The 17467-nt window shown below is 42.0% G+C and overlaps 1 protein-coding gene across 2 annotated transcripts in view; it reads right to left on the reverse strand.

The window, feature by feature from the left end:
* Positions 1-17467, reverse strand: part of ERC2 (ELKS/RAB6-interacting/CAST family member 2) — an 894383-nt gene that overhangs the window by 343841 nt on the left and 533075 nt on the right. For both annotated transcript variants that reach the window (XM_012646861.1, XM_012646788.1), the window contains one exon: positions 2802-2962. In XM_012646861.1, coding sequence (XP_012502315.1) covers positions 2802-2962 — 161 coding nt within the window. The remainder of the gene's footprint in view (positions 1-2801; positions 2963-17467) is intronic.

Below are 17467 nucleotides of genomic sequence, written 5' to 3' on the forward strand. Positions count from 1 at the left end.
ACAGCCCAAGAGGCTGGTGAGTCTAGTTGGGCACCTCAGCTAATATACCTGCCCTGTACCTGTGTCCTTCCCTAGTCCCAGGGAAGGAGCCTGTAAGTTGGGCTTCTGGGACAGTAAATAGTGAATAGAGCTTAATGAAGCAGGGCTTTGTTACTTTGACCAAAGGAATTAACAGAGAAATTTTGTATTTATTTTGCAGTGGCAGCAGATTAAGCACTTCAGCAATAATGTGGCAATTCACCAAAAGAGGTCTTAGTTAGGTGCTATCTGAAATCATGAAGTTAAGTGGGAAAACATACACATGGAAAAGGTTTATATGTTTTAAAAAAATAAATCCAAATTTTAGATAAATGATACTCTTCACAAAGTGTATTAAACAAATGACATATTTTCATTGGCTGATAGTGCCATTTACACACATATATCATTTTCTGTGTGCCAAGCCCTCTGCTGAGCACCTCTCCTCACATCCACCCCCATGCAAGTCATTACGGGAGGAAACTGGGGGGTCAGCGAGGTTAGGGGCATTTCTCCCACGTCACACAGCCACCAAGTGGAAGAAACAGGATTTCAACCCAGGTGTGATGACTCCCAAGCCAGCATACTTCACCATTACTTGTTCTCTCGAAATGCTGAAAGTATTAACATATCCTCTTTTCATAAACAGGAAGTAATGAAAGTTTCCTTATAATGGCATAATATTAATAAATCACTACAGGAGGTGCAGTGTTAACTTGGGATCAGCTGGAAAACAAGGAGAAAAACTAGGCTGGACTTGACACATAACACACAAGGAGGCAGAAATGGGATAGATAAGTGGAAAAGAATAAAGGCTGATGGACTCTACCTACATTGTTAATATCTTAATACGGATATTGGTTATTGTTAATAAATTATTGATCAAGGTGATAATGTCACAGACACTTGAAATACTTTTCTTCTCGGCTACATAAAATTCGATCTCCAGCATTCAATATATTCACTCATTCAAAAAACCGTTATCAAGCACCTACCATATGCCAGACACTGCTCTGGGCAACAGACAATTATTGAGTACCTAGCATGGGCCTGGCACTGCTCAAGGCAGCACGATTATTGCAGTGACTCAAACAAACAAAAATTCTAGATTTTGGCTGGGCGCGGTGGCTCACGCCTGTAATCCTAGCACTCTGGGAGGCCGAGATGGGTGGATAGCTCAAGGTCAGGAGTTCAAGACCAGCCTGAGCAAGAGTGAGACCCCGTCTCTACTAAAATAGAAAGAAATTATCTGGACAACTAATAGTATATATATAGAGAGAAAATTAGCCAGGCATGGTGGCGCATGCCTGTAGTCCCAGCTACTCGGGAGGCTGAGGCAGGAGGATCACTCGAGCCCAGGAGTTTGAGGTTGCTGTGAGCTAGGCTGATGCCACGGCACTCTAGCCAGGGCAACAGAGCCAGACTCTGTCTAAAAAAAAAAAAAATTCCAGATTTGACGAAGTTCGCGTAAGCTCCTTGAGAAAATGAGGTAGCAGAAAGTGAGCTTGAGGTGGAAGAGTTTGTTTTTAATCCTGGCCAGATGGCCTTAAGCATAGTATTTGAATGTCTTTGAGTCTCAGTTCCCTCACCTCTAAACTGAGTATAATATCTGTTTTTATTATATCATTCTTTATTAGGAAAAATGCTAGTTTATATGTGAAAAAAAAAACCTACTTATTCTTTGGTCTTGGAGAAACTGAGGTAGGAATAAAAATTTTGCCCTCATTATTAAATCCTTCAAAATCCTTCATTCTATATTTTCCATGATCTAACCTTTCTGGATTTAATGCTAACCATGTGTAAGACTTGCTGGGTCACAATAAGGTCACTTCTAGACCTAGCCACCAATTTCAAAGTTGGTGTTACAGGCTTAAGATACCATAATTATGCATGTTTCCCCTTATTGTGAAAGGAAGTCAGATTTAAAGTATATCTTAGTGATTATTTCGTTTTAAAACTTACATAGAGAGATGCTAATACTTGACTAGTTATTTAGAAACAGACCCATTACAATTGATTATTATGGAAATCTTTCAGTAACTGTTTTTCCTCTGTTCTTCCATGATGATATTTCACTGTGAGAACTAAATAGGAGGTAGGTATAAGGGGGTGGGTCGTAGGACCACGGGAATGACCATTTCCCAGCACTCAGTTGCTTTATCGATTAAATCAAAGAAAGCAATTGGTTCCAATCTAATCTGCCCCGTTTACCGACACAACCTCTCCCAACCAGGATGTGCTGGGGAGCGTGAGATTTCCAACCTATTTTTATCAGCCCAGCAAATCAGAGTTCTGCTTTCTAAACAAAGAGATGCCAACCTTGAGATGCTATGAAAGCCAACACAAGCCAGACATTGTACCCAAGTGAAAAGAATATAATTAGCAAAGTTATAGTCACAATTAGGAAATACCTCCTCAGAAAAGTTTCCACTTAACTCTGAGCAGTGCTCAAATTACCATGGTGCTTAAGGAGGCCTCTGTCTCTTGGCTGTCTCAGACCTTTGTGACAGATCTATGAATACCAGCGCCATCCACAAAACACAGATGCACAAAACCTAATGCTGGATATATATTTTTTTTTTAAATCACAGATGTGAAAAACAAATCGAGACATCAAAGTTACAACTTAAAAAATAAGAAATGCAGTCTCATAAATGACCAGTCAAATGTTCATTAAATTATGCTTTCTCTGAACTCTTTCTTATCTTTTCTAAGCTTTCCCCTTTCCCACTCTAAAGCGAGGTTTGAAGAGAGAGATTACAAAAGCAAGACTGGGTACTCACTTCATCTCCAGGATCTCCTCCAGCTGTTTCCTCCTCTCCATCCGGAGGTTGGCCAGGTGCGCTTCCTTTTCAGCCAGGGACTGCTGTGTGGAGGTGAGGCGCGCCTTAGTGGCATCCAGCTCCTGCCTGGTCTTCTCCAATGCGTTCATCAGTTCTTCTATCTGAAAGGCACATGGAGTTTGGGGTGTCATTCCCCCTTCATTCAAGCACAAGGCATTCCTTGCTAGGCTGTTTTCTGACAATAAACACGTGAGGAAATCTAAGTGTTCCTGAACCAGGCACTGTGTCTTGGACCCCTTTCTTTCTTTGTCACTGGTTAAAAATAAATGTTTCAAACACAAGAAATGTCCAAATTTCTCCAAGGTCCGTGTTCAGTTGGATTGCCTAATAACCTTTATAGAAACTATTTAATGTATTTATTAGAAGTGGGGGTGTGTGTGAGTGGCTTGACCCAATTTCAACCCGTTTGGCAAAAATCTCAGATACCTCCTCACAGTTGAAGGAAGGCATCTCTCAAAATGCACTTTGCTCAGCACGATGTGCATACTTTTGTGCGTAGGCCCCTGAGTACTTTGACAGAAAGTTAATCTGTGTGTTTCAGATTCATTCATGTTTTAACCTATTGAAGCCTTGTTTGGTAAAAGCTATTCTATGTCCAAGGGGCCTCGGAGCCCCTCTCGCCTCACCTCTCTGACTTACATTCAGGAAACAAAGTTTGGCCAAGAGTAAACAGAATTCCAGCCACAAAAGGTTCAAGTTTGGTTTGCCCCTGAAGTTTGAGAGGGTTCTAAACTTGAAATAAATGACATGTAACTTTTATAGGGTGCTAATACACCATAGAAATAAGCCAGACTATCAAATATCCAGGATTTTCAGCCAGGTCCTAAAATATTGGACCACGGAGCCCTGAGGCAAGGCCTTACCCTGCCCAAACCACTGGGGACTTTTAAAAGCCAACACACAACAAAGAGGGCTGGTGTTTATGGTTACGTTCCAGAGACTTCCGTGGAGCAAGCTGGTAAAACTCCATCCCTTGCGCAGACGCAGGCTGCATGTCTACCCTGCTGATCCAAAATCATGGTTCCAGGAAGTTTCTAGATTCCAGAGCTGATGTTTGGCTTTTTAAACCACCCCTTCCAGCTGAATTTGGCAGAGTAGGCTCATCCATCACTAAAGTCAACAGAACGCCCTTCAAAATGTGTCAATGACATGTTAAGTTCCAATTCATAAAGACTTTCTACACAATTTCTTCAGTTTTACATGGAATTTATTCAGAATAAGCATTATAGTTCACATCCAAGGTAAATTACATGCTTTTAAGATTCAAAAACCCTCCATTTTTCCCTGATAAAAAGAGGAAACTTAATGACCATGTAATTTAAATCAAAGCCCGAACCAAAAACAGTTTAGAAAGCAAGAATATAAAGGATAACTTATGGAAGTCACAGAGCCACACCTATTTAACTGTAGAATAGATAGCATTATTCTCTAATTTTACAAATATATAAAATTTAAAAAGTAATAAGCTTTTTAGTTTGTCATACAAGTTTATAGAATATCAAAAATATTAGAAGCTCTCCTACAAAGCAATACATGATAAAGCTAATGCAGAATTTTTACTTTTCCTCCTTTTTTCCTATCTTTGATATACTCAATAACAGTGTCCAAAAATATCAGAATTATGGTCATTCAAAATGCCAATTCAGATAGTCTGCCTGAGCCTCCATATGAGGTGTCGTATGTCCTCAGGACCCCATGGCCTTTATTTCAAACATACTATTGATCCCAGGGGAGAGGAGGTCTCCAGGAATCCCATCTACTGAAGCTGATCTATCTGCAATCTGTAGACATAGAGCTACTCAACTGGGCTTCCAAGGCCTTAGTTAACCTGCCACCAGACTGCTTGGGGCAGGCACCAGCTAGTTTTACATTAATCCAACATTACACTTAGAGCAATGATTTGCAGGCTGCTCCAGTCATTCCAGCAATAATCACGTGGAGAAATTTGGGCACCTAGGAGATGTCACCAGAGATTTAACTGATGGAGAATGCCGTTGGCTTCCATCAATAACTCCAAGTATGAGATGAGACCACTATTCTCAATACTTGAAATAGCTTCCCAGGCCAAAGCTTCCCCCTCATCCTAATTCATGTGCCCCTGGGCAGTGAGTGTTACACTCAGAGGACCGGGGGCACTGGCCTTAGACACACACTTCTAGTCTTAGTACAACAGTGTTTCTCTCTGACTTTTGCAAACACTGTGCTCTTGGAGTCTCAGTTTCCTTGAGAATGCCTCCGGTCCTTCCTGATTTAATGTTCAGTAATTTTGCAAGTTGTTTCCTTTGCTGCCAAAACAGGAACCTTAAAAAGCAAGAACTGTTTTCCCTGCTGTGGTCATTAGGGTGTTTCACAATATTCCAGCTCTCCTCCTGATGGGGACATGCTAGGACCACACTTCCCCTCTCTAAATTGGGCATGGCTTTGCTGATCAAACCACTGTCCTTTCCAGGCAGAACCATTTAAGTGGTAGCATGCAACTCCAACCTTCCCCTTTCCCTGCCATGGTGATGGAAGAACCAAGTTTTAGACGACACCTCTTTCAGCCCGAGTCCCTGAGTGACCACAATGACGCCCAAGGCCAACCACAACACGTAAGCAAGATATAACCTTTTATTGTGCTATACTACTGAGCTTGGGGGCTGTTACTCCCAGCATAACCTGGCCCATCCTGACTGGTGAACCATCCAATTTCTTATCAAGTGCTCCACACCTGCCTCCATCTCCCCACCACCAGTCACCTCTCATCAAGAAGAAACAGCTTGTTATTCTTGCTATCCCATGGAATTTCTACTCCTGCAGGCCACTGGCACCTTCCTTCATGCCAAATATCTTTTCTAAATGTGTAGCTTGCACAGCTAAACACTCCCCCAAAGCTATCTGCCTCTTCTTTGAAGTAACATTTTAATTGACTCTATAAATGTAGTTTGTGTCTTAACAACCACCAGATTAGAATAATGGCCTCACTTACTAACTGTGTGACTGAGGCAAGTTCCTTCATCTCTCCCAGCTTTAGTTTCTTCACCTGTAAATAAGGGACCATGTTGCTTTCCTATTATTAATAGATGTTTGCAGGCACATTAAGTGAGAAGATGTAGCCCTGTTCTAACTGATATTCTTTTCTGATAATAAGAATAAAGTGTATTCATTGTACATAATCTGAAACATGCAGGTCTGAAAATCTTTAAATTTTCATCTTATTCATCAATAATATTATTTTTAGTTAAGACCCCTCCAAATCCCACCACCTAGAAATAAACATTATACACATTTTGTTATCTCTGTCTCTATATATGTGTACATATAATTGGGACGCTCTATATAAATATATACATATAAATATATGATTTTGTAAACAATTAATGTATCATGAGCACTTTTCCTTTTTAATTAGTCTTTTGGAAATATGGTTCTAATGAGTGAGTGGTGCTCTATCCACTTCCCATTCGCCTGCACCTGATGCTTCCCTTAGTGCAATGGTCTCAATATTTATGGTCCCCCCGCCCCCGGCACCGAAATTCACATGTTGAATTTCTAACCCTAACACAACGGTATTAGGATGTGGGGCCTTCGGCCTTGTGATTAGGTTATGAGGGCAGAACCCTTATGAATGGTATCAATACCCTTAGAAAGGAGGCTTAAGGGAGCTTGTTTGCCCCTTCCACCATGCAAGGACACAGCAAGAAGTCAGCAGTTTGCAACCCAGAAGAGGGCTCTCGCCAGAATGTGACCATGCTGGCACCCTGATCTTAGATTTGCTGAAGCTATCCTTGCTGCGGACTTTGAAAGTGGTCACTTTTTATGTGAACGTATAATCCCAAGATCAGTGTTATACTTCACTGGAGAAGCTATTGAAGATGCTGACGATGGTTATGATGAAGAAGGTGAAGAAGCGGATGAAGAAGGGGAAGAAGAAGGAGATGAGGAAAATGATCCAGACTATGATCCGAAGAAGGATCAAAACCCAGCAGAGTGCACCAGCAGTGAAGCAGGATGGTCTGTCTTCTGCTTCCCTGGAAAGGATGAATTTACTCTTTTGTCAAGCCTATTTCAAGTTTTTTGTTATTGGTTGGTTGTTTGCTTGTTTTTGCCACCTAAAATAAAATTGTCAAATCCAAAAATAAATAAATAAATAAAACCCTCCAGAATGGCGAGAAATAAATTTTTGTTGTTTAAAAGCTACCTAATCTATGGGATTTTGTTATAGCAGTCCCAATGGACTAAGACATTTAGGAACCTATTTCCCATTTCTTTTGCAAATTCCTCATCTTCTTGCAGTCTATAACTGGGTCCTTCCCCTTGTAACTCTGTACTAGAGACATTTTCCTCACCCATGTAGATACTCAGGAGACGGACTGAGGTATGTCTCCAGGGCTCTCACCTCTATGCAGATACCTCTTCAACCTTCATCTCCTTTTGCTTACTTCACCTCTTTCACATGTACCTAACCACCTGTTGGTCACTTCCATCTGGATGTCCTATTATCACTGTAAGTTGAGGATGACCAAAAGCCAACTGTTGATCCATGCACCTGTCTAAACCAAATCCCTACACTCATCTCCACCTCCCAACCTCCCAGTAACTAACACATCCACCAGCTGGATCCAACACCCTGACCTTTTCTCAGTCACTCGTGTTTAAGACCTCAGAAATATTTGTCTTTTCTTTCTTCTTCCTCTTTTATTTTCCATTCACCACCAAATCCTATAGCTCTATCTGGGAAACACTTCTTGGATCCATCATTCCCTTCTATCATTACTTTTGACACTCAAGCTCAGGTCCCTTCCTCTCCCACATGTATGATAGGGTTGAAAATAATTATATAATACATGCATACATATATCTGTATGTGTGCTCATATGCATGTGCATATGGGCATGTGTGTATTCCGAGCCTCTGTCTTTACCCTTACCCAAGTGACGACACGGCTTTGTCTGATCAGTTTCTCTCCACCAGAGCATATTTCTCAGGCAGGTCTGTTTCTGGATTTTATGAAACGCAATTAGCAAATGGGTGGCAAAGTGAAGCTATGAAACTGGCTGCAAAGGGAAAGGCTTTACAGAACAGTCTATGATGATTTATATAATAGAAAGCAGGAGAAATAAGTAAGGGAAGGAAGAAGAGAGAGCATTGGGGCAGAGAAAGATTTTATTTTGTTTTAAGGGCAAAATAAGAGAATTGGGAAGGAGAGAAAGGGGTAGGAAAAAAGTTGGTAGGGGTTATTCCTGGGCTCCTTCAATGTTTTCTAAAGACACAGTTTGCAAGTTGGACTTCCCTTTTGATTTTTTTCAGCTGTTTTCACTGTGTGTCTTTGAATGTGTCTTTGAACTTGGCGCCACAGGTCTGGGATTCCAAGAGGTTCCACAGGAATTATGGTCACAACTTATCTCCCCATTGCCAGGAAAATATGCCTAAACCATCAATATTCCTCAAAAGTGATAACTGCCCTGGCTCCAACATCTCTAGGATTCCTATTATCCACAGCAGTGATTTTCAAATTGTGTCCCTAGATCACCAAGATTTCCACAAAGGTGTCTGGGGCTGATAAACAGGTTAGTGGAGTGGGAGAAGGAGTGTGAATCAGCAGAGGTCTGAGTCCACCATCCCACACTCAAAGGGAGTTATTCTGCTTTTATCTGCTTTATATATGGCATTCTTCTTGGGATTTAATTTGAAATTTTTAAAAACTTTAATATTTTAGAACATGAGAATGGTTAAAAGCATGGATTATGAAGCCAGACGGTACTAATAATACCTGCTTCACCACTTACTAGTTAGGGAACCTCGGAAAAGTGTCTGAGCTTCCTCATCTAAAACAATAGTACCTCTCGTAAGAGTTATTGCAAGTCATTATGTGAAGCAATGGAAGTAAAGCTCTCAGTGCAGGGCCTGGCAAACAGGAAAACACTTAGTACTTTCTTAACACAAGAGGTAACACAGTATAGTGGTCAGGAACATAATTCAGGAGCTAGCCTGCCACTTACGAGCTGTGCACCTCTAAGTGAGTTATACAAAATTGGAGCTTCAAGTTTCTCACTTGTGATGTGGGGCTCATGCCTGAACTCAGCTCTAGGAGTTTTTGTAAGGATCAAATGGGTTAACATGTGCAATGCTCTGAGAGCAATGCCAAGTACTCAGTGCCACAGAAGTGGCAGCTCTTAATAATCCAGTGCCTAGTAGGTGTTCAGCCCAGTTTATATGTTTGCTTATTACTGCATTCACCAATTCCTAGTCACACACACACACACACCCCCACTGGACTGCCCCACGCTCACTCCTCTCTTACCAAAACTGCCCATCCATCGTTCAAGGCCCTGTTTCCACCCAGCCTCCTTCACGGCATGCAGGGAACAAAAGCTGGAGCTCCGGAAGCAATCAGACCTGGGTCAAGTTTGGGTTCCACCTATAGGATCTCTGACCTCAGGCCGATCTTAACCCAATGCTTCCTAAACTTTGCTAAACATTAGAATCCCTCAGGAAGCTTTTAAAAATCTTGACACTATGGTCGCACCCCTCCCAATTAAATCAAACATTTGAGGGTGGGAGCCAGGCGTCTGTCTTTTATTAAAGATCCAGGTGACTCCAAAGTGCAGCCACATCTGGGAACCCCAGACATCACCGACCTCTCTAAGCCTGCAGATCCTCCTCTATAAAGCGGACAGGAGACAGAAGCTTCCACAGAGGATTGACATGAGCACAAAGTGACATAATGCCTATACCACACCAGCCCTCTCTGCCCAGCACCCTGGAAGCGGCCAGCACATGCCAATTCCTAGCCACATCACCTCTGCCCAACCCAAGTGCCTTCAGTCTTCACCGCTGCACCCGTTCTGCACAATGTGCATTCTCAGTTGCTACAACTAACTGGACTGTAATCCCTAGAGGGCAGAGACCATGTCTCCATCTTCTTTGGAAGCCCCTTCAACACCTGACACAATCCCAATGTCCACACTCAATAAATACCTGCACAATGGGAAAAAAGGGAACACAAAGACAGGATTCTGAAACACCTTCCTTTGACCCACTTAGTGCAATGATGGATGAAGTGTAAGTCCAAACTTGATACTTTCCTACCCCATAAATCAGTGGTCCCCTTGCCATCCTCACAAAATACCCTTCAAGTTCTTGTTGTTTGCCTCGAGCACCTTCTCTTTGCTAGAGAGATGAGGGGGGCTCAGTTACTCAGCCCCTAAAAGGATGGAGGCCCTGTGTTCATTGCTCACCCCAGAAGCAGCCAGGAGCACCCAGGAATCCATGACTTTCATGGAGGCACAATAAAAATTTCCCAGGTTCTGCACTGGGGTAGAAGCAAGAAGCTTTTAGTCCTGGTCTGCGTTCCACAAGCTCTGTCCTGGGGCCTGGGAGACATGCGCTCCTTACTTCCTTCATTCTACAGCCTAGCTGGGTGTCTCCCGGCTGCCAGGCACTTTGCTGGACACTAGCCACAGGCTTGTCTGCAGAAGCGGTCTGGTTTGGCAGGGAAGCTCAGAATCAAACAATTATTTAATCACAATTGTGATTTTAAAAAGAAAACATTAAATAAAAGTATTGAGTAATGCAAGAGAGTAAAACAGCAGCTGATCCTGCCCTAGACACTGTGGCCGGTGCAGAGGAGGTGGTGGCCTAGGCCAGAGGAGGCCGTGTGGTCCCGTTCTTTAGGGAAGTGCTGCTTGGAGAATCACAGTGATTAGGAGCCAATAAAAGCTTTTAAGAAGTCCAGCAGGAAAGCAACCCATTTGTCTCTATGTGCTTCTTTTAGAAATACACCTATTAGCAATTCACCAGACAATAATTCCTAGAAAAAAAAGTCTTAGAAAGGTGTTTAATTCCTAAAATGTCATTCTTAGTGAAAACAGGATTCACAACAACCTCAAAAGTCTTCTAGAATGCTCAAGATGTTCTATTTAAAATAATTTCCTAAAAGGTCCCCAAATATGGCAAGATTGGAATTACAATCCTATATCTAGAAAGCCAGTATTTCATTTAAAAATATATTGCTTTGGTGTAACATATCTAGAATATAATTATTAAAGGTTTCTTTAAGCTAGATGTCAATGTGGCCACACCAATCAAAAAAAAAAACACAAAAACGACACTGACTAATCATGTGCCATTTCTGATTTTATTAGTCATTCTATCCTGTAGATCATAAAAATCCTCTTCTAAAATAGTTCAGTTCCCAGGAAATATTCAGCCGTATTTGAATAACTCATAACTGTGCACTTTAAGAATAACGAAGCCATCCAATGGGTTTCTACAGAGTCTAGTGTTCACGCGTGGCTCCGGAGAAACTGTCGGATCCTTTAAAGTGAACGGCGGAGCCTTAAAACAATAAAATAAAAAACCTGTTTAAGACCTTAAATCATTAACATGTGTCGACTTAAACTTACACATACATTTGTGTTAACTAAATATTTGAAAACCGGCCTCTCTCTCGGTTATCTGCCAGGACCCCGCTCGGGTTCCACGTGTCTCTTCCCGACACACGGTGACTCCCCGTGCTCTTCAAGAGGCTTGCTTGGCGAGAGCTGATGTTCAAATATTTTGATAAGACAATTTTTCCCCTTAAATTGTATGTCGATATTGAGTCGGTGTGTATTCTGTGCTAACGACTGGAAATTTTTAAACCCATATTTTAAAAACAGACTGGCCTCTTCTGCGTCAGCCTCCACCAGCCATCCCGGCTTCCTGTCTTCATTCCACCCTGAGTGCAAGAGGATGGTAGTTTTCAGTTTGCACCAGAGCCAATGAAATCTCCACGTCCCTGGTTACAGCAAATCCGGAATGTGAATTGGTCCTGTGGGAATAGCTGGACTTGGCCCAGCTCCACTCTGGGCACAGAAGGTCACCCTGAGATCAGGAGGTGAAGATAAATGCGTCAACCCCCCTCCTCAGCAGCGGCAACTTCTCAGACAGTGGTGCTGTGGGCTGAAGGATCTGTTAAAACGAGGACTACTAATCTTATTTTTCCAATTACTCTTATCTGACATTTCTATCTCCTCCTCCCTCCCACCTCCCCACTGCTGCCTTAGAGTGACACCTTTTGGAAAAGGTTGAAAATGAAAATCCCCAGACTGCTTTCTGCCTGGACAAGACCCTCCTCAAGCTTACGTTTGCGATTTGTTTTCTTCTCACTGAAGTGTAAGCATCTAGGAGCTTTGCTTAAATGTGTTACCTGTGATCCTCCTACTGCAAACAAACACCCACACATCAAGCAAATTTGTTTAGGCTCAAGCTTTTTCATTTTGACCACACTTTCAGTTCTCCCTTTTCCCTTTCTTTTCCCAGGCTTATCAACAAAACTCCATGGCATAATAAAAGATGGATGGAGAAGAAATATGCAAAAATACGTACATCTAACAGAGTCTGTTACAGAGTATAAACAAATGACAGTTGCTCAAAAATGTCCTTAAGCACTCTTCATTCCAGGTGGAATTGGGCTCAGTGGAACCTTCCACGAGAAAAGGTCTGTGTGGCTGTGTTTCTGGGTATGTTTGGTATAGGTACGTCTTGAGCGGCTGGGAGGCTATCTTTATTTTATGTGCGTCACAGTTGTGCAGCATGGCAAAGCACTGGCCTTTCCCTAACTGTCTGGGATATTCCTGAGAAGCAGTATAGGGCTGGGGAAGGACATGGACTCCCATTAGGACCCAGACAGCTTGGGTCCTCATCAGGCTCTGGCTACGTGCTGGCTCTGTGATTTTGAGAAAGGTACTTCTGTGCATGTCAGTTTTCTCCTCTGTGAAATGTGGATAATAATTGCACCTCCCAGGGTCCTTGTGAGGAATACCTGAGCTACAATAGCCACCTGCATGGCACGTAGTAAGCATGCGTAACTCAGATTGTCATCAACTGTGGTATTAGTTGAAATACTGGTGCTTAGTTTTCAGCCTATAAAAGAATGAATAAGCAAGATAAAGGGTTGGATTCCCATTTTCTTATATTTTCAGAAAGCCATTTCATATTTTTCATCTTTAATGAAATGGTGAATTTTTTTTACCATGAAACCTACTTTATAACAAACTAAATTAATTATACAAAAACTATGCATTGTTCATGGTTTTATCTGACTTAGGCTAAGTTCCAAACATAAAGATGAAGGCACTGGGGAAGACAATACAGCAACGCTGTCCGGTAGAACTTGTACAACAGGGACAGTGATCTAATCTGTACTGCCTCGCACACATCCACTACTATGTGTGGTTATACAGCCCTTCCAATGTACCTGGCGCAACCTAGGAACTGAGTTTTTCATTTAATCTTCATTAATTAAAATTTAAGTGTAAATAGCCACGTCTAGTGGCTACTCTATTAGAAAGAGCAGTATCAGAACATTCAATTTTCACAATTTTGTTGTCCAGTGGTGTTGTTCAGAAATTATTTCAATCTCTGTAGAAAGTTTACCTTTTTCTGATCATAGGAGAAAAACTTTTCAATTCCTTTAAATTCAGTATAACTCATGAATTACCATTTAAGCCAGCGATTCCACTTTCAGGATTTATTCTAAGGATATAATAAAGGATGTTCCCAGAGGAATTTATTCTAAGGATATAAACATATTCATCACAATGTTGTTTATAAAAATCAGAATAAAATTGTGTATGTATGTGTATATATACTTATATATACACATACTACACATACATATACAAACATACATATATGTATACACCTTCCAAAAAAATGAGTTAAATAAACTATGGGGTGTGTGTGTGTGTGTGTGTGTTTGTGTATGTGTGTGTGTATAAAAGTGTTACAAAGAAACTGGAAAACAAATTATGAGCATCCACTTGTTGAGATGTTGGTCAGACATTAAACACTAAATAGAAATATTTAATGTAAAGGAAAGATGCTCATGAAATCTTAAGTGATAAAAGTAGGTAAGTACATAAGAAGTGAAATACAACCCTAACTGTGTGTGGGGTTTTTAACGTATATTCATGAGAAAAAAAGACTAGAAGGAAATGCATCAAAATATTCATTATGGGTTTGTTTCTAGGTCTAGGGATTTCATATAACCTACTACATTATTTTTTTACTTATTGCTGTAAACATGCATTATTAACAGGAAAATGAATAATTTTTAAAATTTCAACCAAGAAAAAGGTCTGCATAGAAAGAATTTCTACTCCCATGGAAAAATGAGGTGCTAGTAGACCGTAGCCTCTAAAGGACAGGAGTGAAGCAGGCCTCCAGAAAGGACAGGGCCCTCTAGCGGCAGTCACAGTGGCAGCTACCCTTAGCCAAAATGACCTTAAGATGGGCTACACTTCTAGGTGTGAGTGCTTTTGGCCCTGACAGTGGCCTGCCACTTCTACCCTGCCCCACAATGCACTTTGCTCATTTCACCTTGTTCCCTAATAAAGTTCCTATGGGTTTTAGAAATCCAATATGGTTGTTTGCTTCTTTTGTGACTGTTTAGCATTGTCTGAATTTGTTGTGTTTGACCACTCAAAAAAAGTGGTCAGGGCCTAGGAAATCAGAACCATTGGTCCATGCCACTTGGCCACCTCTATTATTAATAGCAGGGTCTGTGCTTTCCTATTCAACAAATCAGGGTGTTTTTCTTAAACATACGCACTTTCTTGTGATACAAGGATCAGTGCGGAGGCAATTCCAATGAGGAAGAAGGAAATGGGTCTCCTTTACTCTGAATTCTCCTGTTGGCTTGGCTCTGGAGGAGACACCTGTTGATGGTGACAAATTTCAAGCTGACTCCTGGCCAGATCCTACAGGATCCTCGCATCACAGTTCCAGCTACTTTGAGCAATAGGCAGTGGTCTCCCTGTACGTCACCTTGCTCTGTGAGCATACACAGTCTAGTGCATCCTGGCATCCTCCCACTGAGAACAGCATCTCCTCAAACGCACAGTAGATGGTCAATAGATAATTGTGGGAGGGATGCTGGAAGGGAGAAAAGAAAAGAAGGGCCTACATGGTAGAAAGGTAATCATTACCTCTGATTGAAATGATATAGTTTCCCACACCCCATTTGATACTCATATATCAAAGAAGCTGGCCGTTTAACTGTTGGGTAACTCGAGCTCAGAAAGGGAAAGGGATTTACCCAAGAATTGCAGGTGGTTTACTCTTCACCAGGATGTGAGTCTGATTGTTGAGTACAAATATAACGGCAGAATCGTTAGAGGAGACTATGCTGAGAAGGTCTGGAAGGAAATCCTGGGCCATGAGCCCCTCAAGAGCAAGACAATCTTTGGCTCATTTTCCTCCGTGTTCCTAGGCTTGAACAGGATGTGCAGCACACAGCACCCACAGATGCACGCATGAATATAAACTAGTGAATGAATCTTGGGTCCCTTTTGCTTCACTGGAGCTGAGTATTCACTATGTACTTTGATCTCAGCACTGTTCCAAAATGCCTTATTGGCTTTTATATTCCCTTCTAGTTTTCTATTACTGCTCAATAAGTTACCTCAAGCGTGGCTGCTCACAGTTCTGATCAGAAGTCTAGGCATGGCATGACTGGGTTCTGCATTCAGGGTCTCCTAAGGATCCCATATCAAGATATTGGCAGGCTGCATTCTCACCTGGAGCCCAGGGGCCTTTCCCAAGCTCATGCAGTTGACGCAGAATTCGACTCCTTGCAGATGTATGTCTGCGGTCGCCATTTCCTTGCCACTCGTCGAGGCCACCTGCATTCCTTGCCATGTGGCCCCCTGAACTTTTTTAAGCCAGCCGTGGAGAATCTCCCTTGCATCCAATTCATCTCATGCTTTGAGATTCACCTTCTTCAGGAAGAGCCCAAACCCTTTTAGGGGCTCACCTGATTAGGCCAGGCCCACCAAGGATAATGTCCATTTCTTACAGTCAACTGTGGCACGTAACATAACCTAACCGGGTGAGTGATATCTCATCACATCCACAGTCAATATCCACAAGGTCAGTGAGGCCATTCCCATACACTTAAGGAAGGATCCCTCCCCAAAATAGCATAGCTGTGAGGATTTCAGCAGAGAATTTTCATACTGTAAATGCCTTCCATTCCTGAGGGCAACTATGTTGCCAGGTAAAACAGCGTGGAAATCACTGGCTTGACACCTACTGAATCAGGATATGAAACCGACCTTAAATATCATATGACAAAAATGTCATAATTGTGTCCCCTTTTCATAAAACAAACTATCACACACGGACACACATATTTTTAAGCGTAACGTTCAACAACAGCTATCAGTGCATCATACGCAAACCCATAAATACCACCAGCAGGCACTGGTTTCCTTATAATTATAATCCAGGTAAGTAAAAAATCATAGTAAAGCTTCATTATCCTCAAGCTAAATACATCCTCCAGACTGCTGGCTTGCTTAGCTTCTCAGTCGGAGGAAAGCAAAAACCAGACATGAAGTGCCAGAATGAAATCTTCCGCTTCAATTTCTCCTTTATTTAAACCATTTTATAGGGGCTTTACGTTGACCCTGTTGCTTCAGGAGAAGGAAATCCGCCCAAATGAGTCCCTGGAGTAAAGCATCCCCCACAGTGACTTGGCTCCCTCCTCTTGGAGCGATGACTGCTATATGGAAAAAACTGTTCTTAATTGACTAACTTTGGGAAAATCACTTCATACCGAAAAGACTCGGAACAAAGGCGCCCACCCAAACAGTCAGTTCTCCCCACGTACAGAGCGACGGGTGAAGAGTGTGAGAGACACCACGTAAGCAAGGCTGACAGATGCAACCTCGCTTCATTTTAAAGCTGTATTGGGGGTTCTCCGCTTTCCTTCCATCTCCAAGCGGAGTAAGTATCCAGGCGATCACAACAGCAGATGCGCTAAACCCTGCCTCTCCCTTGCATCTTAGCAGCCATCAGTGAGCTGCCCAGCATCGTCCTCTTACTCCAGGGAGGGAGACTTTGCTTTCTGGCCGTCCAGCTGCACTACTGAGAGCGGGGTTTTGACACTGGCTCCCTGGACCAGTTCCTCTGCTTCTCACCCGGCTCCCCACCAGAGATAGCCCCCCAGCCCCTGCGAAAGGCTGTGTATTGGTCCCAGGAGAGCCTGGCAGAGAGAGGGTGGATGGCAAGGGTCAAATTCAGCCACTCCTATAAAAACAACGAAAGTACACATCCTGCTGCCCGTAATTTTCATGCTTAAAAGCAGCAACTTTTGTTTTTCCTGATTACCCTGATGCTTGGGAACACTCACTGTTCATCTGGGCAGAAATAAAAAACAATCAAATCTTAACACCTGACATTCGGTTCTTCAAAAATTTGCAACTGTGATAAAAAGTTTTCTGTCAGATTGTATGATCTATATTCACATATTAAACTCCAGGCTCCACCAAATACTTGTATCATGTTTTAGAAGGAGACATCTATGTTTTCCCTAAAGGACATTTCCTACAATTTTATGCTTTTGAACTATATCTTCAAAATAAGTGATTTTTTTCCTAGTAGCTCTTTTCATATTTAAAAAATTCACTATTTTTATTACTAATATGAGATTATAGTCTAGTCCCCTATAAAATGATTAAGCATAATCCTACATCAAATGAACCCTGGTATCAAACAGTCTCAAGACAAATGCAAGTGAAAACGTGGGATTTCTTGCTTCAATGCCAAATATTCACTCAAGGATCTGATAGCCTCAG

This window comes from Propithecus coquereli, unplaced genomic scaffold (genome assembly GCF_000956105.1).
Source record: "Propithecus coquereli isolate 6110/MARCELLA unplaced genomic scaffold, Pcoq_1.0 Scaffold1, whole genome shotgun sequence".
Classification (NCBI taxonomy): Eukaryota; Metazoa; Chordata; class Mammalia; order Primates; family Indriidae; genus Propithecus; species Propithecus coquereli.